Source organism: Pezoporus wallicus, unplaced genomic scaffold (assembly GCF_028554395.1).
Source record: "Pezoporus wallicus isolate ANWC-B61680 ecotype Strahan unplaced genomic scaffold, APGP_CSIRO_Pwel_v1 contig_10810, whole genome shotgun sequence".
Taxonomy (NCBI): domain Eukaryota; kingdom Metazoa; phylum Chordata; class Aves; order Psittaciformes; family Psittacidae; genus Pezoporus; species Pezoporus wallicus.
This window is the reverse complement of record NW_026642731.1, coordinates 992,194-1,015,560: the sequence shown is the minus strand read 5'-3', so window position 1 is coordinate 1,015,560 and position 23,367 is coordinate 992,194. Positions and strand designations below refer to the sequence as shown.

Below are 23,367 nucleotides of genomic sequence, written 5' to 3'. Positions count from 1 at the left end.
CCACTGCCACACAGCAGCCGAGCCCCCAGCCCCTGCATGGGGACCAGGCAAGGGTTTTGTCCTGGGGGCAGGCTGAAAGCACCGCTTAATCAGCACTCCGTGGGACAATCTGAATTCCAGGAACTGAAAGGAGCTTGTATCCCTGTCAGGCGTGATATCCTGCAGCCAGACTGGCCCAGCTGCCAAAGCACAGCGAGCCAACAATCTGCACATGCACTCAGCTGGATGCGTAATGATTCTGTAAGCAGCGGCCGGCCAATTCTCACTTTAATGAGCATCAGGAATAAAAAGAGATAAATCACGGAGCTCACAGTGCTCTCCTGGCAGACACACCCACTGGTGCTTCTAAAACCAACGGACACAGCAGCTTGCTCCAGAATAAGCCAGAACGGGACTTGCAGGATTTCTCTGTCGTGTTTGTTTCTTCCGTCTCTTGGCTTCGGGCATCACCCACCAGCCATGGTTCAAGGCTGCACATGGTGACATGAGCAGGGCTTTGACCTTTGCTGTGGTCCCTGAGCATCCCTATGCCTGGAGGTAGTCAATGTGGCTTTCCATAGCAGAATCCTTCTCTGTACTGTGGTAAAATAAAAGAGAAGAAAAGCCCTGTTTGAACAAAACTTTTTCCCAGGTAATGCACAAACTCTGTTGCTCCAGTAAAATATTGCCCTCTTATGAACTGGCAGAAAGGATCATTTCCAGCTTTGCAGAAGCTTTCCCCAAGTCCTTCCCCAAACACCACCAACAGCTCCAGCCGCTCTGCTGCCCACCCTGGCAGGGGGGGAAAGTTGGGCTTTTGACATCCTTCTGCATTTCTAGAGCCGTGTAGAGGTCCAACACATCCAGAGCTTGGTTTCTCCTCCCGCTTCCTGGAAGGAGATCTTCCTTCTGACTCAGAGATCAGAAGATTTGATCTCCACATCTTGCGATGCAGGAAAACCCAGCCTAAACTCCTGTACAGCTATCTGTGATCTCCCTGGAGTGAAACACGCCTTTGAGCTGCAACCCAACTGAGATCAGTCTTGAAGACTGGGGACTTCAGAGTCCTCCTCCTCGCTAACTCAAACCAGCTCCCTGTAAATGTTGAATCCCTTTCTGAACCAAGCTGAGCCTTGGAGGAAGAGGTGTGGGAAAGTCAAATCCCATGCTCAAGAGGTAAACCTGCTTTTGTGGCATGAAGTAAAACCTGCTTGTTTTGGGGTATTAACTAAGGTGTCCCTCGAGGCCGATGGGGTCTCTGTGGTCAATAGGTGGGTGTCAGCCCTCACACCTCTCTTCCTGTTGCCCCTGTCACTGTCGGAGCTGTGGTGCCCACCAGCAGTCCTACAAGGCAGCTGTGAAGACCACTGGCTCCAGCCAACACCAAGATATAATTGGAGCCTTTGAAAGGCGAGAAATGTTTTTGCCAGCTCTAGAAATAAATGCCTCTGAAGTTGAGTGCTGCGGACAGGAGCTTCACATGAAGGTTCTTCACTGTAAGTTTAAGGGCTAAGTTTAGAAATCCACTTAACGACTCGAATCCAGAGCACGGTTAATTTGATGTTTGCTAACAGTTCATTTCTCAGCTGTGGGTGTGTGATGGTCTCACTGCTCTCTGCTGACGTGAGAGGATCCAACAGGTCAATGGAAAGAAGGAACCGACACAGACCCAAACCTGGGAGCCAAGCATCAGCTGTGACCTCCTTGCCAAATGCACCCAGGATCAGTGGTGGGAAACCCATAGGTTTCCCACCCCATGGGGCAAAACCAGCCTGCACAAGAGGCATCATCTGAGGCAAGCATCCCACACAGTAAGCACCACCTGCGCAATGGTCAGGAAATGCTGAAGCTCTGGCAAAGCGCTGGATCAGCTGCAGGTCAGGGGCTAGTGGATCACAGCCCCGAAGCCCAGACCTGGTGAAGTGAAGTCAGGACACCCTGGCAGCCTTACCGTGTAATTTTCTCGCTCAGACGGGTTTGTGCCGCAGGCTGAGTGCAGCCCCTGTGACTTCAGTCCATTCCTTTCCACCAAGACCAAAACTGAGATAGAAACTGAGCACCTGGCCCTGCTTCACAGGGAGGTTTTCATGGCTGCACAGGGAGGTTTTGTTCTTGTTGCTCCTCTTCTCATGTGCCCAGGGCCCCACCGTGGCACCAACAAACATCCTCCAACCATCCCCACCAGTGCGCAGTTCACTGTCTCCAATGGATTTGCTACAGAAAAAATCCTGACCTTTCAGGATTATGCAGATTCCAACCAAACCTTGGAAGGTCCGAACGCATGATCTGCAGCTGAACTGAACACACCCAAAACAGGATTCTCCCCACTTCCTTGGTGTGGAGACTCGCTTCCCAAGGTCATTTCTCCCTCAGGTGCTGACATTTGAGTCCCTGAAAACCCTGGAACTGGGACACCTCCTCTGAAGATGAGTCTCTGGTCTGAGGGTGCTCTGAGTGCTGGCAGCTCACTGTGCCCACGCTCCCCAGCATCCACCCTTTCAAGTACAGAGGGAGCTGGATGAGGGATCCTGCAGCTCATTCACATCTCTTTCCATCACTGGGGCTGTGTCCATGCAGCGGCACTGAGGTCTGACAGTGGCTTGTGCTGACACATCCATAGTAGTGTGAGCCTGCCCATGTGCCACTAACGCTGGGGAGAAAACAGCAGCGAGGCTGAGCACACCCATACCTCATGGGGACCTGTGTTTGTGGTGGCCAATAAGGACCTGATAAGGTTCATGCTGCCTCATCCTCCCCGCTGCTGCTAGTGAGATTTAACTGGCCTGAACAGGCAAGCGCAGTACAATCCAGCCTTCTTCCTGCTGGCAGATGTGGTGGTGCCAGCACCCGCAGAGGCACCTGGCAGGTCAAGGCAGATGCTCAGTGAAGGAAAGGGCAGAGCCCATCTGCCCCATGGCCAGCATCTTGAAGGACAGCAAACACGGAGCTCGCCAGACTGCTGTTGCTTTTGGCACAGCCCTTCCCCTGCTCCGCTTCCCCAGCAGACAGTGCGGTTTTACCCCGCTGTCCTGTCTGCTGCCCTTGGGCTGCTTCCAAACTGAGCCTGCCTGGGCAGTCAGGCCCCTGCACCCGGCTTTGCCTGCCTTGAAGAGGGGAGGTGAGAGCCATGCAGAGCACCATGGCCAAGGCACTGGGATGGGAGCACCCCTGGAGCATCTTCCCAGCACACATCCCAGAGCCAAGGGGAAAGGCACCCTCAAGGGCTGCACTGAGTTCCCAGTTGGACCCTGTTACAGCCTCAGCACATCTGTTTGTGTTTGTCAACATCCAGCTGTGGGTTCCTGGCTGAGAGAGAAGGAGGGTGGCATTGCCCAAGGGGCCATGTGTGAACACTGGTGGGTGCTGGGTCAGGTTTGGGCAGGGGGTGAGGAATGGGGCTAGCCCCATCCTTCTGCACCCCTCTCATCTGGTGTCAGCTGTTTCTAGTTTTTCCCTTCCCTTTCTCTTATTTTAGCTGGTATTTTCATTCTGTGCTGATAAGAGAGAGGAAGCCTGGGAGCACTGCTGGGTGGTTTGGTGGCTGGGGTTAGCTGCTGGCTGCCTGCATCTCCCTCTCCGTCAGCTGCTGCAGTACAGACTCCACAGACAGAATGGTCCACCAAAGCCCTCTTTCCAAAACCAGCACCTTAAACCCCTGCAAGTGGGTTGGGGGAATGTCAGAAACTAGAACTTGATAAAATCATGTAAGTGTTCCATGATGGTATGTCTTCCAGGACAGGTGGCTTACAATGCCCACCATTAAACCTGTGGGACCAGGTGGGAGGTGCAATGTGCTCTCAAGCTCTGTGAACAGCTGATGCCCATCTGGGATAAGTGAGATGAATGCAGTGCCTATAAAGCTACAGCAGCAGTATTGCAAGCAGGGCTGGTTTTCTCCCCAGACAAGAAAAGGATCTTCCTCTTTGGCTGTTTCAGTGGTGGAAAGGATGAGACATCTCCATGAGTTCATGGACCATGCGAAGGGGAAAACCTCCAGATCTCCTCACTGCAGTGATTTGTGTCCCAAAGTGGTTCAGTAACTCAACAAGCCTTCCCTCTGTGCCTGCTGAACCCCTCCAGCTGTCTCACACAGATGACTGTTGAGGTGATGGTGAGGGTTGATTGACTCTGACAAATATTTACCTGTTTCTCTGGGTTTACAGAAACCTCACTCCAGCCCTGGCTTTGAAGTGGAGTTCAAAGCCCCAGCAACGCTGATGTCTTGTGGGAAGAGGGCTCTCACTGGTGTGCAGAAACACTGCTCTACAAGGAGAGGAACCACATCCACTGTCCTCCCTGGGGGGCACTGTGCACAACACTGGCATCTTCCATCATTTCATAGGGTCCTGCTTGTCTCTATACACCAAGGTAAGATCCATTTTGCCTGTTTGGAGCCTACATTAAACAAACAGCCAGTAGAAAGGCCTTTCTCCAGCAAAGTGGCAGAACGTGCTTCCCATGTGGTTTCTTTCCTAGCCTCTGAACGGTGCCAACAGGGATGGGGCTGAGTTGCACATCTGCGGTGAGCTCATATTTAAAAAACCTAGCTTGGTCAAACTGTACAGATGAACACTTGTGAAAAGAATCCTATTTCTTCAAGTGAAGTGGCAAATGCTCGGATTTAGTTAAAGCATTAGGATTTGCCTTTAATTTCATTTGTAATCAAACTTGAATCTAGAGGGGGGAACAAAGATGTTTATTCTCGGAACAGCAGGAGCACAACCTTCACCACCCACCTCCTCCCCAGGCTGTCAGTGACACCCTCCTGTGCACTGTTAACCACCTTCTGTACAGTCCTTTCACTTGGCAAGGCTCAGACTGGATCGCTCTAGTCTGTAAGATTTTGTGTTCCAGGCAGACTGCAATGCACTTCTGGTCTGGTCCATTTCCTGATGGGAAACTGAGCCAGACTACGACGAGCCACTAATGGTCCTGACAATAAAATATCATGAGATGCCTTGGAGAAGGTGCAGAAGATCCCTAGCAAAGGCTTCGGGCTTAATCTGCTGTTTGGGAGCATTTAACTCTAAGGACAGTTGTTCTTCTATACCTGGTGGGATCCCCACAGGTGCACACAACAAAGCAAGCACTCCCAAACTCCTGGAGAAGCTAAATGGAAGAGGGTTATTCTTTTTTGCTGGCTGGGGAAAAGGGTGATAAACCAGAGCCCAGGCACCAGGACAGCTGTGGGCTTCCCCATGAGGCAAATTCATCTCTTCACTGCCTGAGCCCTGGGGATGGCTGACCTGGGCATTGCTCAGCACGTGTCGCACTGACACATCCCCTCACCTCGCTGTCTTCCTGCCCATCTTGGCCTTCAGATGCCACCAGAGGTTAAAGACCACCCCAATGAATTCCACAGCTTGGGGCACCCTTGCTTCTCCTGCTGAAGGCTGAGACGAAGGGCAGCCTGGTGGTGAGAGAGCAGGGCAAGGCGAGCAGGAGGCGTTGAGCTTGATGAGCACAGGAAATGTACAGGTAAAAACCTGAACACATTACTTAGAGCAAAGCTAATTTAGTATATTAAACATCCCCTTTCACACTGCGACAGTCTTGAACGCGCTGGGTGTCCAGCAAACCCTTTGAACATCTGCTGTAATTATTACTTTTTATCTACAGAGCATTTCGGTAGTCATTATAGTCAGGGCAAATTCAAATCATGTTTCCAGCCAACACTTGTAAAATTAACCAAGCTGGTAAAGCACAGATTGGATATTATGTATGCATGGTTCTTTAGTTTTACAGTTAATATCTGTAATTATACATTTGACTGAAACATGTTACGTGGCTGGCTCTGCCAGTTACCCGGTCAAGAAACCAGCACTATTAACTGTGGCCCCTGCAGCTAATCAACACAAAGTCACTTCCAAATTTGACACCTGAATATACTTACTGATTCTTTCCTGCAAATACATGAGCTAAAAACGCACCAGTAAAGTCTGAAAAGTTCATATTTCTGAATTTGAGTGAGTAAGCACAGACCATTTCCTTCCCATATTTGACCACTTCCAATGAACAGTAGTTTCTTCATCTCAGAACATGTAATATTTTGGTACGGTATCTCAACGGCCACCCAGCAAAGGGTTTCATGGAAATTGTTGTTGCGAGTTCTGCATAAGGTTTAATCTATCATTAATAATCATTACAGAAGGGAGTAAAGGGAAACAACAAATAACACTTTTAGCACCTGGCTGACAGGAAGGTGAATCGGACTGCGCAGGAGTTCCTTCCCAGTGACTGTGCCGCTCAGAGAGCGCTGCCTGCTCAGCCTGCAGGGAAAAGCCTACCCGGCAGCTACCTCTGAAAGACAGCACAGCAAGGATCGAGTGAATTCCAACATGCAGGTGTTGGGGGTGAGGGTTTTCTGTGGCAAACACAGAGTGAATTATACACTGTGCAAAAAGGGGAGGACGTCAGCAAGGACTTGGCCACCATAGCTGCTCAGGGAAGTTGGGTGATTATAAACATGACTAATTCAGACCATTTTGTGTCCATGTTCATGTGCACTCACATGAATTATACTTTTTTTCCATGAGGAATCTTGTCCCCACTTCACTGGCTGATGGGCTGTTTAATTTGTATTAAAGAATACAAATTAAAGGGAGAGTAACTATTTTGCATCTTTGTCTACTCTGGTTACTTTCAAGCTCTTCAGATCATTATTGCAGCCCACCACAACCTCACAGTTGTCTCTGAAAGAGGTTTAGGAAGGAGTAGAACAGAACCTCTCCCATATCCTGCTCAGGGTATGGGATACAGAGGTTAAGGGACTTGCCAATGGCTGGAGGAGGAGGTTTGTCAGAGCCAAAAATTACACCCAGCTCCTCAAGAGGCCATGCTCATCACGGAACCATCCCCTCCTGTGTATTAAAACCAGCTGTTGGTCTGCTCTGCTGCAATCTGGCTGTGCAGAACAAGGAATGTAAATATTCTGAACCAGTAGGTATTAATTTGCAGCATTAACAAGGTTTCTGCGACTGAAAACTGCATTGGTTTGTTCTTATGTTTCTTATGCTTTGCCCTACATCCCAAAATATTTTAATCTTTGGATACAACCACCAAGTATGCTGAAAATTCCCTGCAGCTCGGATCATACCCTTCCTGTTCATTTGAGGAGAGATGGAGGGGAAATGTGCCACCTGAAGAGGTTTTCATCAAGGGTTCAGTCTTTACAGATTCCCTGGGGTTAATTTCCACACCTTTCCCCCCAAATTCTTGGGGTTTCAGGACTGGGAAGGACTTTTCCCGTTTGTTTGGGCAGCCACACAGGTGGTGAGTTAACATCATCTCCTTTCTGTCTCTCCACTCAGCATCTTGTCTGTAAACAACAGCATCAGTTTGCAGGAGGGAGACTTACCCTTGGTTCTGACAAGACTGGGGCTCGCAGGAAGAGCATCCCTCCCCATCAGAGAGTGACAGCAAAGGTGTAAGCCAGTGTGAGGGAAGGCTGCTGCTCCTCTGCCCCAGGCTGCATTTCAAAGGCATCACTGACAAGGGAACAAAGCACAACATGAGCTGACAGTGAATAGAGAAGGCTGCAGAGCAAAAAGCACTGAGGTTGATGGATGGTGTCTCAACAAAGGGCCAAAGCTATCTTAAACTCCCAGCTTAAGCTCCTATTAGACAAAGAAAATACAGCCCGAATTCTGCTTATGTAGCACCTCTCATGCGAACGTTCCAGGATGTTCCATGATCAAATCCAAACACAATCAGTCATGGAGATGTGAGCAGTGTTCACCAAGGAAAACAGGGAGCAGGGAGGCTCGGCAAGGAGCACCTGGCTTCCAGAGGGAAGGGCTGGGGGCAGTTATGGGAAGCAGGGGGTGGGACTTGCTGTGAGCCAGGAGGAGAGAAGGTCTCCCAAGCCCAAATGGGAGTTTACCTGCGGGGTAACTCGGCCCCTCCAAGTGTGTAGACACAGGCTGGGGGCCCTGCTGATCCCACTGGGCAGCATGCTTGGATGGGCACCTGCCATCTCTTCCTGATGCCCCCGGAGCACACCTTTCCTGTGGTGTAACTGGCCCCGCAGAACCCACCTTACCAATCATTTTCAGTTCTGAAAGTGGCTCTACAGCTCCTAAGGAATCTGTCCCTGCACGCTTTAGAGGCAAAATGTGATTCCCCAAGGAAAGTGAAACAAACTGTGGGGGTCTTGGATAAAATTAAACCAGAAAGTAAGCAAACAGGATTTTAACCAAATAGTCTGGAAGATTTCGGCTTGAATCAGGCAGTGATTTGATGAAGTTAAGGAAAGAGATACAGAGAAAGGAAAGGACAGCCACGTCTGCTATACCTGAGAAAGTAACTCAGTTTAGTATGGTTTATACCTGTTGCAGTTCAACCACGTATCAGTGAGAGCTCTCTGGGAGCTTTCTGCAATCCCCCTAGAACAACCCATATTCCCTCTTTCTGAATATAAGTTTTTCTTCTGTTTTAAAAGACTTAAATTCCTCTCTGATTCTTTACAGAGGAATGGCGACTGGCTCCTCAGAAGGACTATTGGCCTTGGCTGGTGCACATGGCAGCAAATACATGGCCCGACAGTAGAGATTTACTCTGAATCTGCAGGACACCTGGACCCAGCTGCGCTTTGCTCACTGCACTTGCGAAAATCCGTGATTTACAGAGATAATCCTCAGACATTTCAAGCTGGGCTGAAGATAGACACATTCCCAGCCCATGCCATCGATTCCATTCATCTGGAACAGGTGCCAAGAGTATGAAATCCTCCTGCTGCGTGGTAGAAACCACAGCATGCTTCATTAGCAACCAGCCGAGCAGCTCGCCACCTCCAGCTCGCAGGCATTGCAAACAGGCTGAGACCCAAACCTGGGAAGCAAAGGAGGCAAGGTTTCAAAGGCAGAGGGGGATTTAGGCAGACAATGCCGGACTCTGCTTAACCCTCTCCCAGCCCCTCTTATCCTCACTCATTCGAATGAATGCAGCTGTGTGTCTTTTCTGATTCAGGGGTACAATGCTGTGGCTGGGAGTGCCAGACACGGCCGTGGCAGTCCTGCTAAAAACAACACCTAAACAAATTGCCAAGTGCCATTTACCTTGGATAACCTCCTTAGCTGAAACCCTTCGTATCTACTGGGGCTGCTTTGATGTGTCCTTCTGCTCTTTCAGCCCAGATGTTGTCATAGATTTGCTGACGATGACTGCAAACCGGCTTTGAAACGCGCTCTGGCAAGAAATACTTTCCCATCCTGTCTCAGATAGGGTCTGCTTTTCTTTGTCCCCTCCCACATTTTTCTTCCCTAGGCCGCTGGGATGAACAAAGGCTCTTTGTTCCTTTAGCCATTTCTTGCTTGCTGATGCTTTTTGTCATGTGTCAAAAATGAAGTTGAAATGACAGTGGCAGCAGTTCAATAGATGAAACAGGTCTCAAATACCACAGTGATGGCCAGTGCTTGGACATCACTTCCAGCTATAAACATGGGCAGTGAGAAGGTGGGGGTGCCTTGGCACCCCCAGAGATGGTTTCTGCCTCTGTCTTAAGCCTACCTAAACATAAAATTCTACTATGTGGAAACTGTCAATTTTCCCCTTGGATATTATGGTAAGACCCTGTCTTTCAGAGGAGCTGACTCCAGGGGTGGTGGATGCCAACTTATAGCACAGGAGAAGACAGCCTCAAGGTGCACCAGGGGAGGTTTGGATCAGAGAGTAGGAAATATTTATGCACTGAAAAGGTTGTCAAGCATTGGAAACAAGCTGGGGAAGTGGTGGAGTCACCATCCCTGGGGTATTTAAAAGATGTACAGATGTGGCACTGGGGGACATGGTTTAGTGATGGACTTAAAAGATATTAAAGGTCTTTTGCAACCTAACCAGTTCTAGCATTCTGCAGTGCAGACACTACAGCCCAAGAGCCCCTTGGAGTGTTCTCTTGTGATGCCCTCCTGCAGAAGCATCCTGCCCATCAGGTGATGGATACAAAACACCATCTCAGTTCTCATTTTGATAGGAGACAGTGGGAAATGGGAGCTTAGAATAGACTCCTAGAATAGTTAGGGTTGGAAAGGACCTTACCATCCTCCAGTTCCAACCCCCCTGCCATGGGCAGGGAAACATCCCACTAAACCCTGCCACCCAAGGCTCCGTCCAGCCTGGAGTTGAACACCACCAGGGATGGAGCATTCACAGCATCCTTGGGCAACCCATTCCAGTGCCTCACCACCCTCACAGTAAAGAATTTCCTCCTTATATCCAATCGAAACTTCCCCTGTTTAACTTTGAACCCGTTACCCCTTGTCCTATCACTACAGTCCCTAATGAGGAGTCTCTCTCCAGCAGCCCTAGAGCCCCCCTTCCGATACTGGAAGGCTGCTCTGAGGTCTCCACGCAGCCTTCTCTTCCCCAGCCTGAACAGCCCCAGCCTCTGAGCACGTTTTATTCCTGTGACACGGATGTACAGAGGGTCCTTTTCCCGCTGTGGGACCCTGGCTCCGGCACAGACCCCGCAGCCCTATGGACCGCGGACCCTCGCGGAGCAGCTCCCACGGCAGCCCGCGCAGCTCCCTGCAGGGGGCGCCCTCCCGCCGCAGCCAACTGGACGGGGCCGCAAGGGGGCGCCCTAGCGGCGAGGCGGCGGGCGGGGCCGGTGCCCGGTGCGCGGCGTGTGACGCGGTACGGCGGCCGGGCGGGCTGCGCGGCGCGGCGGGGATGGAGCGGCTGGAGCGGTGCGGGCGCTGGCTGCGGGCCGCGCTGGCGGCCGGGCGGGTGCGGCGCAGGCTGCCCTGGCTGCTGCTCGCCATCGTCGTCCTCGGGTCCGCCCTCAAGGACGCCGACCTGGTGCCCGAGACGCCCTTGCAGAACAAGCGCAACCCGCTCAACGTGTGAGGAGAACCGGGACGGGCGGCGGGGAGCGAGCGCGGGCCCCGGGGCGGGAGGACGGGGACAGCGACACCCGCCTGCCCCGGCCGTGGGGGCCGGCGCTGGGGTGGTTCGGTGTGAGCGGTGTGTGCCCGGCGGTGGGGTGGTGTCAGCTGGATTGCCTGGTCCTCACGTCTCCGGTGGGGTGTGGGACTGCGAGAGCGAAGAACAGTGGAGTTTCCCGCTCAGGTTTTGTTGGAAGGGGGGGGGGGAAAGCAATGTTTTCCCTTCTTTAGTTCCCAGGTAATTCCTTATATTTAAGTAAGCAGGAAGTTAGCAAGCTGAAGAAAATAAGTCCTTCAGCGTCTTTGGTAACAGCAGAGTTCCTGCCATCCTTTTCTAGCACTTAGTCAACGGTTCAGCTGCCTTAGTCACTCCTAAACTGCCTGTGAACCCTGTGAAGGGAATGAGGAAGGCGCTGAGCCCGGCTGGTGCACGGGTGCTTTGCCTGCTACACAGCGGGCAGTGAAGCTGAAGTTGCCGTTTTCCCCTCTGACCTGGGTGGCTTTGCACCTTACTGATCCCGATTTTTCACTTGGTGATGTGTGGGAGAGGAGCTGCTCTTAGCGAGATTGAAAGGAAGGGCTGGCAGGAGCACATTGATCTCACAGTAAAAACATGCAGCAGTTCAGCTCTCCCTTTTTAAACAGAGGCAGGTTATGTGTACTGACAGTCCCTGGAGCAGTGTTTTCCCCACAAATCCCTGCTGGCTGGCCAGCAGCAGCTATGTCAGCAGCTGCCTTTTGCTTTTAACTATCTCAGTAAAATGAGGGGTTTGTTTTCAGTTTCTATTCCATGGCAGCACCTGCCGTTGCCACACAGATGCCACTTCTACTGTAAAATGAAGAGCAAAGGAGGCACTGACAGTGTTTGTTAGGGTCTTAATGAAGATACAGAACTCTGGTGCTACTTGTTTCTGTCTTTGATGCTGAAGTGGTGATTGAAGGATGACTGTGTGTGTCGAGCTACAGCTCAGCTGCAGACAAGAATTCCCCAATCAACCCAGGATATGGGTAAGGATGGGGCTGCACAGTTCCTCTCTCCCACCAGTTGATAGGAAGCCAGCTGCATTGGAGGGTCTAATAGGAGAAAGATCGTAGACTATGGTCTCCTTAACTCATTAGTAAATTCACATGCACATGCTCCACTTTAAGATTTGACGACTAGTCTCTTGCTAAACAGGATATCAACACATCATCAGTTGGTTTTCAAGATTTTATAAGCATTACAGCAAAAATTATCAGGCAGAAAGTGAATTCAGAGATTGAAGGGTTTGTGTATGCTAAAGGAAAGCTCATCAGCTGGAGGGACAGCAGAGGAGCAAACACATTATGCTGCTTCATTTACTTTATAAGGTGATGACAGAGGAAAAGCTTCATGGGCTCATTAGGGAAAAGGATCAGCCCTTCTGCTGTCTTATTCAGTGGTAAGAGGTTGAGGTTGTGAAGGGCTTTAAAAGTAAAGATAATTGAGATGAAGAGAGTCAGAGGAAGGGTTACTGTGTAAGGGTAGCAAGCTAAAAATACGTTCTTCACAGCTGCAGTTTGAGTAGGGCAGAGTTGAGCGGGTTTGTAGGGTAACAGCGATTGCAAAACTGAACTGCAAGTCCAAACAAGGCCTTTAGGTCCAAGGTAACACTGCCTGGGAAATAGTAGAAGTACCTGGTTAAGGAATTACTCATGTGTTGGGCCTGAGAGTGGGGAGAGGGTTAAGATTTTAGGTATACTTTACTTTGATGTGAGCGTACAAGTGTCTAATTTGGACAGTTCTGAGCAGTGACCTTGAAAACCTGCTCCTTCAAGCACCACCCTCAGTTCCTGTGAAGTTTCACACGTGCATGTTTCTCTTTTGGCTTTTCTCTGGCAGATACTTTGTGAAGGTGGCTTGGGCATGGACGTTCTGGCTTCTGCTGCCCTTCATCACAGTCACCACCTACCAGTTTGCCAAGAGCAAGCTCCTGTATGGTCGCATGAAGAGCATTTTGATGGTGCTGCGGCGTCTCAGTGCGCTGCTGGTGGGCACTGCTGTCTGGTATGTCTGTACCAGAGTCTTCATGTACATTGAGAATCTCACCGGCGCATGCTCTACCTCGGGTAAAGTCAGTGAGCCTCACCGGCTGTTCGACAACAAGCAGGAATGCCACCAGCACAACGGGATCTGGAATGGTTTTGATATCTCAGGACACTGTTTTCTCCTCTCATACTGTGCTCTGATGATCATGGAGGAAGTGGCTGTGCTGGAAGGCTTCTCCATAGACCAGAACTCTAAGCTGCGTGTTGTGATCAACGCCCTGTTTGTTTCCTTGTGTTTTCTCACCATGATCTGGGTGTTCATGTTTCTCTCTACTGCCCTGTATTTCCATGACTTCAGTCAAAAGCTTATTGGTGCACTGATAGGTCTGTCGGCTTGGTACGGGACATACAGATCTTGGTACTTGAAACCCTTTTCTCCTGGACTACCTCTTCCAAATATACCTTTGAGTTCAAAGAAATATGGTTATAGCAGATAAAATAAGTTCTAAAAAGTTGGGATTTTGCTTTCAGTACTGGAGTAGTTGAATGTAGGAATGGTTACTGTATTTCCACTGTAAGGAACAAGGTGATGGGTTGGAGGAAACCAGATCTGTGCTAGCTGATGGCTGGCAGGTGATAATGAGCTTCTTCCCTGGGAGAAAAATAACTGGTATTGGAAGAGGTCTGCTCTTTTTTAGGAGTTGCTGACTGGCATTCTCATCAAAGAAATAAGAAGTTGGATCTGTTTCTCTTACACATAAATGGAGTAGCAGATCCAAGGCTGGCAGAGGTCTAACTGTTGCTAAAATATCAGTACTCGTCAAAGCAGTATATGGCTCCCTTGTGAAACTAGAGCATCTCATGTAATCGTATGTTAAATACACTTTGCCACAAATGCCTCTTAGCTGTCTGCACCTTCTGCAGCAATGCGAATACATCTGAGTTGTAGTGTCTTCAGCAGACTGTGACTTTAAATTCATACCTGCCTTTGAAAAGGAAACTCTCAGAAAACAAGCCTTAACTTTCTCCTTAGGTGTAGTACCTGTAAATAATATTTCATCACTTTATTCATGACACAAAAAAAAAACCAAACCCCTTCCCACTTTGCTAGAACGTCTGATACAAGAATTGGGGTTTTAATGTTTTAATCTTATGAGTTGCAGCCTTTGCAACAACGAGTACTTTGTGGTATGTTTCTTCTAGAAGAACAGTGAAATGCTGGTGTTGCAAGTTAGCTTAACCTGCTAAGCTTGGTCTGCTTGGAAATGAATGAAACACATTGTTTATCCTGCGGGCTGCAAACCAGTGTGCTTGAAGCAACATTTATTCTTGCTTATTCACTGTACCAACAAGCTGCTTAATTTGATTGCATATAAAGCTGTGGCCACTTTTGATGTGGCTGGAAACCCACTACTGAATAAAACACTACTATTATATAATGAATAGATAGGAGATGGGATGGGTTTACTCATATCAATCAGACATTTAGCGTAATTTTTATCTTGAAAAGCTTTTTATTGTCTCATGAAGGCTTATTCATGACTGTGCAAAAGTTGTTTTGACAAGCAAGATGGCCTGAAAGGGCTCTGGTCAAGGTAGTGCCTGCTGATCTGAGAGCAGACTTGACCTGTCTGAAGCATTTGACTCCAAGGTGATTATTTTGCTGAATATAGGGTATGATGCACTGTAGTCTAATCTTGGTTATGTTCCTTTTTGCCATCTCAACAGCTCTCTTCCAGCAAGAGAGCAACAGCGTTTGCAATAAATACAGCAGGGTTAAATCCAGACTTGTGGTCTGCCTCTGAGGAGAGCCAAATTCACCCGAGTTGCCACTGAATTCGGTGGCCAGCAGGAGTTATTGTGCATCCTTAGAAAGTACAAATCGCCTCTCAGAAAGAAGCTGTTTCAGGAGGTTATGTATTTTCTGTCAAGCTCTTACTTCTGTTTTTGCATTTAATTGCCTTTTAAGCTGACTCTTTGGAAAATTTGCACTGATTAACTCATATTGGGTTAAATTAAATTTGTTTAAACAATGCAAATTCATTTGCAGATATTCTTTTGATGTAATATAAGCCTGCTCCCAATAGAGTTAAGCTAGACCGCGAGCCACTTTCACCATGAAAAAGGATTATATTCCCAGAAGATTTTCTGACTTAAGTTTCTGTTGTAGGTTTTCTTTATGTAATTTTGCTACATAGAGAAGGCCTTGGAAAAGGAAATGCTATTTATTTAAACCAATTGACGTGTTGAAATTATGTTCAGTTTCACAGATGTTTTGTGCAATCGCTAGATGGATACTTCTGTCCACTTCTAACAGTGTCATATAAACTTTTTATTATGGGAATAATGTAGGAGATGGTTATTCTCATTTTTTTAATTTAAATAATGTAATAAAAATCACTGTTTGTGTCTTTGAGAATCTGTTTCTGATGTGTGTAAAAGGTACTGCTGCTGCTCCTCACTTCCCTGAATGATCCAGCCTCCCGGTGCTTATGGGGATGCTTGATCACACTGACACTGATAATTCTGCAGTATTTCAATGGGTGAATATAACACAGGTTCTCAGAACTACAGGGTAGAAAAACAAAAGCAAGCCTGACACAGCCAAGTGTCCTAATGTGTGCCTGTTGCATCAGGCAGTTCATTTTGTATCCATGGAGAGTTGCATACCGTAGCAGAGTGAAAGCCTATTCCATTGAAATGTATGGAGAAATTCCCATGGGCTGTAATACTGGTTATGAGTTTGGAAATCTTGGTGTACGTGGCTTTTTCAGTACCCAGAGACCATGAACCAGCTGTTGGCTCAGAAGGTTCCCTTGCGCTCCAGACCTTCTCTTTGTGCTTTTCGACTGTTTTAGAGTAAGTATCTGCTTCCTTGTACTTCAGCTGGAAACTAATGGTTGCAAATTTTCTGTTCCTGTATTTGCCATCACCTTTTCCTTCCTTCCTTCCCTCTCCCAAATACACTTTTATCATTAAAATAAAAACCAACAGATTTGCAGCCAAAGAGAAGCAGTGCTGGGAGTACCCGGATTTGATGTCCTGTGCCAAAGGCCCAAATCAGCTGTCAACGGGTATTGTTTGTTTAAAGTTCTTTAAAGAAGTCTAACATTTTAAAGGTAAATTTTCATATTTTGTAGTGATCTCCAAAAGACAGCAACTAAACAAAAAAAACACTTCATTTTTTTTTCCTTTTTTTTTTGTCTGCTTTTCTGCATTAAAGTATTTCTCTTGTTCCTTCAGAGCTGTTTTTCTGTGTCTGTGGAGTTACCTAGGGGATTTTGTCACAAACGTCTTACTAGCATATTACTTGATGTATGATTTCTAGTTTTTCATTGCCTGTATTTGTCTAGCCTATTTTCTGCGCTCTCGGCCCTTCCCCAGAAGCAGTGTTTGACCTGACTGATGTGGCAGAGGGTGCCTTTTGGGGCCAGCAAGGAAAGAGTCTCAGCTAGAACACAGTGGGAAGATGAACCGGATTAGGATTCATTTCACTCTTCACTTACCTGGTTCTCTTTCAAATGTTTGCATCACTGGAGGCAAGAGATCAGGCAAACAGGAAAGTTTAGATCTTTCGTAAGAGCCCTCTGAAAGGTTCAGACTTTAAACACACTTGAACCTGGGGTTTGATTCTTCCTCAGCGTCTTGGTTGAAAGCAAACTTGTTCCATGAATGCTTCACTGGTGCTAGATGGTATTCTTGGTTTGCCAGTTTATTTGCATGTACTGAAGCTTGGGTTGTGGAGTGGCTGCAAAGGAAAGAATGCTGTTTTCTGTGTTGATGCATGGCAATTCATGTGCGAAACCCGCTAATGCCCTGTGGTTAACAGCAAAAACCTGTGGGGGCTGCTGCGATATATTAAATGTTTTGGAAATTCAGCCTTTAGTTGTGAACATAAGCCTACAGTCCCCTTTTTTTTTGTGAAATATCTCTTTTTTTTTCACTGTAGCTTAAAGTAGATCCCTGCAGCTTCTCTGCAATCAGCCTTTTCCAGCTCCTTGCCTTTGATCAGCCTCTGTTTATCTCTGTTCACTTAAAAACCTGTTTCCTGGGATTATTTCTTTTCAGAGCTTCATCATGCCTCCTGGAGCACAGATTAGCAATAAATGCTCTTTACCTCCGCTGGATGTCTTGCTTTATGTGTATGTTTTTTCTTTCCTTCTTGTAAGCATTTTGCCAAAGCTTAAGGTGAAAGTAGTTAATGCTAGCAAAAAAGGCTCTTGTGACTCTGAACTTGTAATTAGCTTGTTCAAAGGAGTTGGGTTTTCACTGTAATGGAGTTTACCTGAAAGAAAGCAGTGCAGTCCCTGCAGTTTCAGGCAATCATGTAGTAATGCTTAGTCTGAAAGGTTCATTATTTTTAAGCTACCCTCTGTCCAGCACAAGACCCAGGCGATGCCATCTGCCTCGAAACAAGCTGAATAACTTCTCTGTAAAGCTTTGGAACTATAATATGGCACAGAATACAAGCAGTAGGTGAAGAGCATTCCCAGCCTTTCAGGAGAGTTGACTATCAAGGGAAAGCAGTACTTGGAAAAATACCCTTTCTCAATTTGCTTTTCCCTACAAATCCAGCAGAAGATGATCTGCAGTTGTCCTTTGTCTCTCCCCACTGGTGTAAGGCTGAAGAAAGGAAAGAGTGGAACAAAAGTGAATCCAAATTATTATCTTTTATCTTGCATCTGTGAAGCTTTTTTCCACATCCAATCTGGGTTCATTTTGCAGTTTTACGTTGTGTGTGTTCCCTCAGTCACAATTTCATGCATTTAATCTATGGGAAGCACGCTTGATGTCAGAGCAATAAATAGGCTCAGTATCCTCTATGTAAATGTCAGCTCTCTTCTGAAATCTCTTCCCTGAATCCTGCTCTGCCTCTTTTCTTCCCTATCTCATGGGACTGGGGAGCAGAGCAGTGCCCAGAGCTTGGTTACACGCAGTGTGACTGTATCAGTGACAGGCTTAACATCGTGACTCACCACTGGAGAAAATTCAGCTAAATAGGTTGTGGCTCAAAATAGCTGTGATGGAGAAAGCCATGCAACATGAACTGAAAATAAAGATGATACTAAGCCCAAAAAGCCTGTTAGCCTTATATCCGAATGCATGAATTGTTACCCCCAAATCTGGCAGGCTTGTGCTGACTGGGAATAGCACTCAGGGTCTGCCCGCTGGGTTTTGCTGGTGATGGAAGTGAGCGTGAATTTAATACGTGCTTGGTATAGTGTTGTTCTAGACTACAGCTCTTCCCAAGAGCACTGTGCACTCTTGTTCCAGCTGTGCCATAGCCTGACCTGACTTTGCATTTCAAAAGATTGACAGTGATAGAGGTTTGAGGTTTTGAGGAATATTTTGCTGTTGATCATCATGATTCGATATCAAAAAAATGATGCCATGGTATTTTTCGGTTTAGTTTGATTAGGGAGGATTGGTTGAGTTTTTATGCTTGTGGCCAAGTATCCTCCCTATTGCTGCCCTGTAGTGGTTGGCTCCAAGGGTATGGAACGGAAAGAGGTTGCTTTTGGTAAGCAAAAATGGAAGACTGTTCCAGGAGGCTTGCAGTGGAGTGGCATGACCTTGTGATGTAAATAGCGTGTGCAAAGCTGTGCTTCACTATGCAGAATACTTAGTTCTGTGTCAAGAAGTGCCTGCAGCATTGTAAAACACCCTCAAACCGGGTTACACAATGTTCTGATCGTAAAGTAGCTTTATTTGGATAACTCTTCTGGAGCTAAAAAGGATTTAGGTCGCAGGAGAGATGGGGTACTGGTAGGAAAGAGCTGAGACAGGAGGCAGTGGAAGTAGGGGGATGGATGGTGTTATTTTTAAAGAAATGCTTGCCAAGCTGTCATTGATCTGTGCTATTAATTAAGAGCTTTTTAATAAGGCTGCATCTCCTTCATTTCTTAGCAGGTCTCTCTCAGAGGGTGGGAATGGGAGGTGCTGTGCTCACTGATGCAGAGCTTGGCAGCCGGTGGGCTTCTGACAACAGAAATGTCTCTGTAAATGTCCCCAGCTGTGTGTGGCAGGAGAGCAGAGGAGAGCGGAAAGGGGAGCTCAGGGGAGCCCAGGAGAGAGGAAAGGGTTAGAACAGCAGAGGGGCAAAGGTAAAAAGAGCTGAAAGCAGGTCATTGCGCAGAGGAGAATGACAAGAAGGAAGGAAAATCTCCTGCGAGCTCCCGAGGGGTGGGTGGAGGTTGACACTTCGCTCACTGATGCTCTTCAGCATCAAAATCGCAGGGAAATAGAAACGATGTGCTTTAGCACCAGCAGTTGCATCTGCAGGTAGAGCCTTGGCCTGCAGCACAGGTTACTGCAGTGTGCAGCCTCTGCAGCTGCAGTGATAGACTTCTGTGTTCTGACAGCACAATTGTTCATTTACATTACTTATGGTGTATGTGGTGTCCTGCCTTTCACTGCGAGGTGTTTAAAGCAGACTGTTTTCTCTCTGTTTCATCCTCCAGAGGGAAGCATGTAAAATGGAGAGAGAAAGACAACGATAGTAAATGTGTCATTTGGGCACATTTGGAAATCAGCGCGAGAGGAGAAGGTAGGGAATTGGTTTGTCACGACAGTGCTTTATCTGAGAACACAAGTTCCAGTGTGTTCACTACTGCTTAAAACCGTAGATACAGTATTGGAAATGGTTTGGTCTGAAACCTCTGCAGTGTGATCACCGAGGCCACGTTTAGGAAATCCTTCAGGGGGTTGTGTTCTTTGGTTATTTATTTTTTAATCCCATATTATCATATTTTACATTATCCCTGCCCATCTCAAAGTACTATTGTCATATTATACCATATTATTTTAATCTCATATATCTCTCAGAAACCTGAGGGATTTGGTTGCTGTCGTTCCCAGCATGGTGGATCCCATCTACATGGGTTTGGCTTTGATCTAAATGCCAGTGAATGCCACCAAACACAATCTGATGCTAAATATTTTCACAAGCCCTAACATTTTCTGCTTGCTGTTCTCACATGGGGAAGTCCTTCTTTTATTTTCACAGCAGAAAGCTTCCCCTTGCTTGAAGGAGCAGCTCTTACACCATTCCTCTTCCTCCTGGCTAGGGTACTGAACTGCAGTGGTGTGGTGAGGATGATTTTTTGTGCATTGGCAGCCCTTGATCTCTACTTCTTTGCAGTCTGTGACAGGCTCTGTGGTGCATTCCCTGTCCTCTGGCAAGCTTAGGCTTGAAATCCTTTATTCTGCATGGAGAGGTCTTCTCCATCCCTCAACGAGCAAAGGAGAAAGCTGCGGGGCAGCCGCAAGGCTGACATGTACATGTTCAATTTTCATAATTGAGTCTTTTGAGCAAAACCCATAGGAGGAAAAGGGGTTTGGAAGCTGTAGTTCTACAAATCTGACCATTGGGAGCTTATTAAACATGAGGCTTGGGAGAGAGGAGGGAGCGACTGCTCCTTGTGAGATTGCTCAGTGCCATGTAGCTCCATCTCAGAGGTGCTCGGAAGGGCTTGGACTTGCCAAGTAGCCTCTGATTTATTCCTTCTGATAATTGCAAGTTCCACATTTCAGCACAGATACGGATTTTAAGGCCCTGAGGTGCCTAAAAGCACATTTGCCTCTGAAACACAGAGATTTGAGAGCATAAAAATCTGCTTGGGTACATAAGGACATCTAGGGTAAAGCTGAAGAAGGACCCTAACCAGGGTCAGACCAAGTTCCCAGAAGTATTTGGTGCAAGATACAGCATGAGCCATTCCCTCTGTTGTTCAGGGTTGCTACCAGATTGCTCAGCAGTGAATTCTAAGGTATCTCAGAGCTGCTATTTGCTCCAAATACTATCTGTAAGGTGCCTCACCTTCCAGCCTTGCCCCTGGGGTGCTGCTGTTACCCCACACCTTGCTGAGGGTAAAATGTCAAGTCCTGGAGTGAGAAAACAGGGGTTTTTGCCATCATTTTCAGATCTCTGTGTACAGAAAGCACCTTGGGCAGTGAACATTGCCTGGCCCAATGTCCATGTAGTGCAGAGGTCTCCCATTTTAGGTGGAACTAGAGCAGAAAAAGTCTGATTCGGCTTCGATAAGCTAGAGCGAAAGCAACTTTTTATGATGACAACCTGTAATCACCACAGGGCTGCTTATAGCAACTCACCAATCTGGATTGATCGGCGTGGTCACATTCATCTCCTCTTTGTTTCAGCATGGTCTTGAGCATCAGTCCAGCCTCTGCCTGCCACTGTAATTGTCTTTTATCACTCTCGCAGATTGCTTTTCCCTGGAGCCAAGTCCTGGTATTTTTTCATTACCACAGTAGGGAAACAAGGCTCAGAGACAGGGAATGGCACTGCCTCCACTGATTTCTGCTGTTGTTTTTCATTTGTTCCAAGCCAAAGGCTTGTTAGTGACTATTCCTAGCTGAGAACCTGCACAAAGCCGATCACGACGGCATCTATGGCTTCCCAGCAATTCAGGAAGCAACACTACTGACAGCTCTCTCGTGTTGGTCTGAACTGATCTGTGCCTTGTTCCAGCTGCTGCTCTGTTTGGCTTCCTTATTGCAGCTGCATTTTAAGTGTGCTCCAAACCAAACTGGCACCTATTTTCTCCAGTGCTTAGAGTTCTGATTTGCTCCGTGATTTTGCATTTATTCTTTAGTTTAAAAAAGCAGAGAAGCAAAGTAACCAGCAGCAGTCTTGGTAAGCAGCTTCCTTCTGCCTCATTCTTGGGCTGAAATCCTGGGAATGGAGTGAATATTTGCTCTTGTTCTTTCTGGGTTTCCTGGCCTTGTATCCCCTTTAATATTCCTTTCTACACCAGGCACATGCATTTTATCAGCTTTTGGAAATCATCAGGGAATATGTATTTAGGACAAGGGACAGAGGTAAAAGAGTGAAATCCGGTTAAGGGTTTCATGTCAGTGTATCTTTATAATTCCAATTTGATTTATAACTTAGTATTGGCCAGTGGACCAGATGAACTATGGGTCACCATGTGTGTTGTTACATCTTTCAGCTTCAGCAAATAGGATGACCTCAGGAGACCCTCTTCAAGAAGGACCAAAATAACTATTTCTTCCAATGGCACCGATACCACAAAGCAAATCTATAACTGTATTTGGGATAATGGGTGTCTGATATTTTACTCAGCAGCCTCAGCTGCAGGTTCCTGGTCTGTGTGTGCAGGGGATGGATTTGGGTTCTCACGCACCAATTTGAGGTGTAGCTCTAATCACTGCAGGGGTAACATGGATACCACAGCACCTTTGCCGCTCCACAGGCTGTGGCATCCCAGAAGCACGTCAGACCAGCCTACACAGCTGTGACCAGCACAGCATAAACTTGTGCATTCTGCACTGTCTAATCACGATGTGCTCATCCCCTGTAATTCCCGCTCAGTAGTCCCAGTTCTATGGCTGCCAGGTTGTACCAAGAACCAAAGCTCCTGGGAAATGCTGCTGCTTTCACATACACAAAGATAATTCTCAAGTTGGAGGCAAATGCAATTCATATTACTTCAGCTGCACTTGGCATATGCTTCCCAGCCTAGAGATGCAGCTAGGGATCACTGGAGCACTCAGCAGACCAGCCAGAGTTGATCCTAGCGGTCTGAATGCTTACAGGAATGAGTGTCTCAGAAGAGGAATACATACTGTTTCCATGCAAGTTTTATACCAATGCACAAACCACACAAACATCCCTCTGCCCTTGGGCATACTTCAAGATAGGACCAGAAGGATGTTGAACCCATTTAGGAATGTGAAGCCGTTACTCCTCCCATATGGTTTATTGAGGATCTCAGGTTTCAAAGCATGAGTTAGCAGTGAGGCCCTTTATTCTTTCCAGCATGCAAAAGGCACAAGAAAGTCATCGATGTGATTCTGTGCAAAGTGTCCCTAAGAAAACACACAGCGAGGAAAAGACAGGAAAAGCCCCCGATGGAAGAGAAAGCCAAAGCACCTTCAGGAAAGCGCTGAGGAGTTCTGAAAGTGGTGGTACTTTTTCAGAGTCCAGATAGGCTCAGTCAGTGAAAGATGCTTTGCAAATCCGTGAAGGAAAACTCAAGAGACAGAGCCAGAAGGCTTAAAACAACGATCTCCTTCGTGTGCCGAAATTCAGGATGGAGTCAAAACGAGTTATCTCAGGAAAAAAGTGTGGCAGTTAAAGACGGACATTAAATTCCTTAAAAAAAAGTGCACAAACCCCAGACGTACAAAGTGGGTACATTCTAAGAGCAGCTCAATAAAAAACGTTCCTTTTGATGAGAAGAATCAAGAAAATGGACACTTGAAGAACACAAATCCACCTGGATTGTGACCAGCTACTGCGCCTGCTCCCAGGGGCGCCTCCAAGCACAACGCGACATATAGAGTCCCCTCTACCTGCGTGTGTGAAATGTGGCCAGCGAACAATTTGGCAACACAAACATACAGGGCCGAGTTTCCAAGTCCCACTGATTAAGTTGGCTGCCGGGGACTTCCCGGGATTCCCGTCTCTCCCATTGGAGCCGGTCGGAGCTGGAAGTGGCGTCGCTTCCCAGTG

The 23,367-nt window shown here is 47.4% G+C and overlaps 2 protein-coding genes across 2 annotated transcripts in view; both read left to right on the top strand.

Moving 5' to 3' along the window:
- Positions 1–23,367, top strand: part of ADA (adenosine deaminase) — a 201,190-nt gene that overhangs the window by 116,776 nt on the left and 61,047 nt on the right. The window lies entirely within an intron of this gene.
- Positions 10,604–13,961, top strand: FITM2 (fat storage inducing transmembrane protein 2). Its single transcript, XM_057432125.1, has 2 exons — positions 10,604–10,820; positions 12,724–13,961. The coding sequence occupies exons 1-2, from the start codon at positions 10,648–10,650 to the stop codon at positions 13,364–13,366; spliced, it is 816 nt and encodes a 271-aa protein (XP_057288108.1). The 5' UTR covers positions 10,604–10,647; the 3' UTR covers positions 13,367–13,961.

Excerpts from the sequence above, each read along its gene's own strand:
- FITM2 (XM_057432125.1), top strand. The coding sequence starts at position 10,648 with ATGGAGCGGCTGGAGCGGTGCGGGCGCTGGCTGCGGGCCGCGCTGGCG. Across the intron at positions 10,821-12,723 it reads AAGCGCAACCCGCTCAACGT|ATACTTTGTGAAGGTGGCTT; the intron begins GTGAGGAGAACC and ends TTTCTCTGGCAG.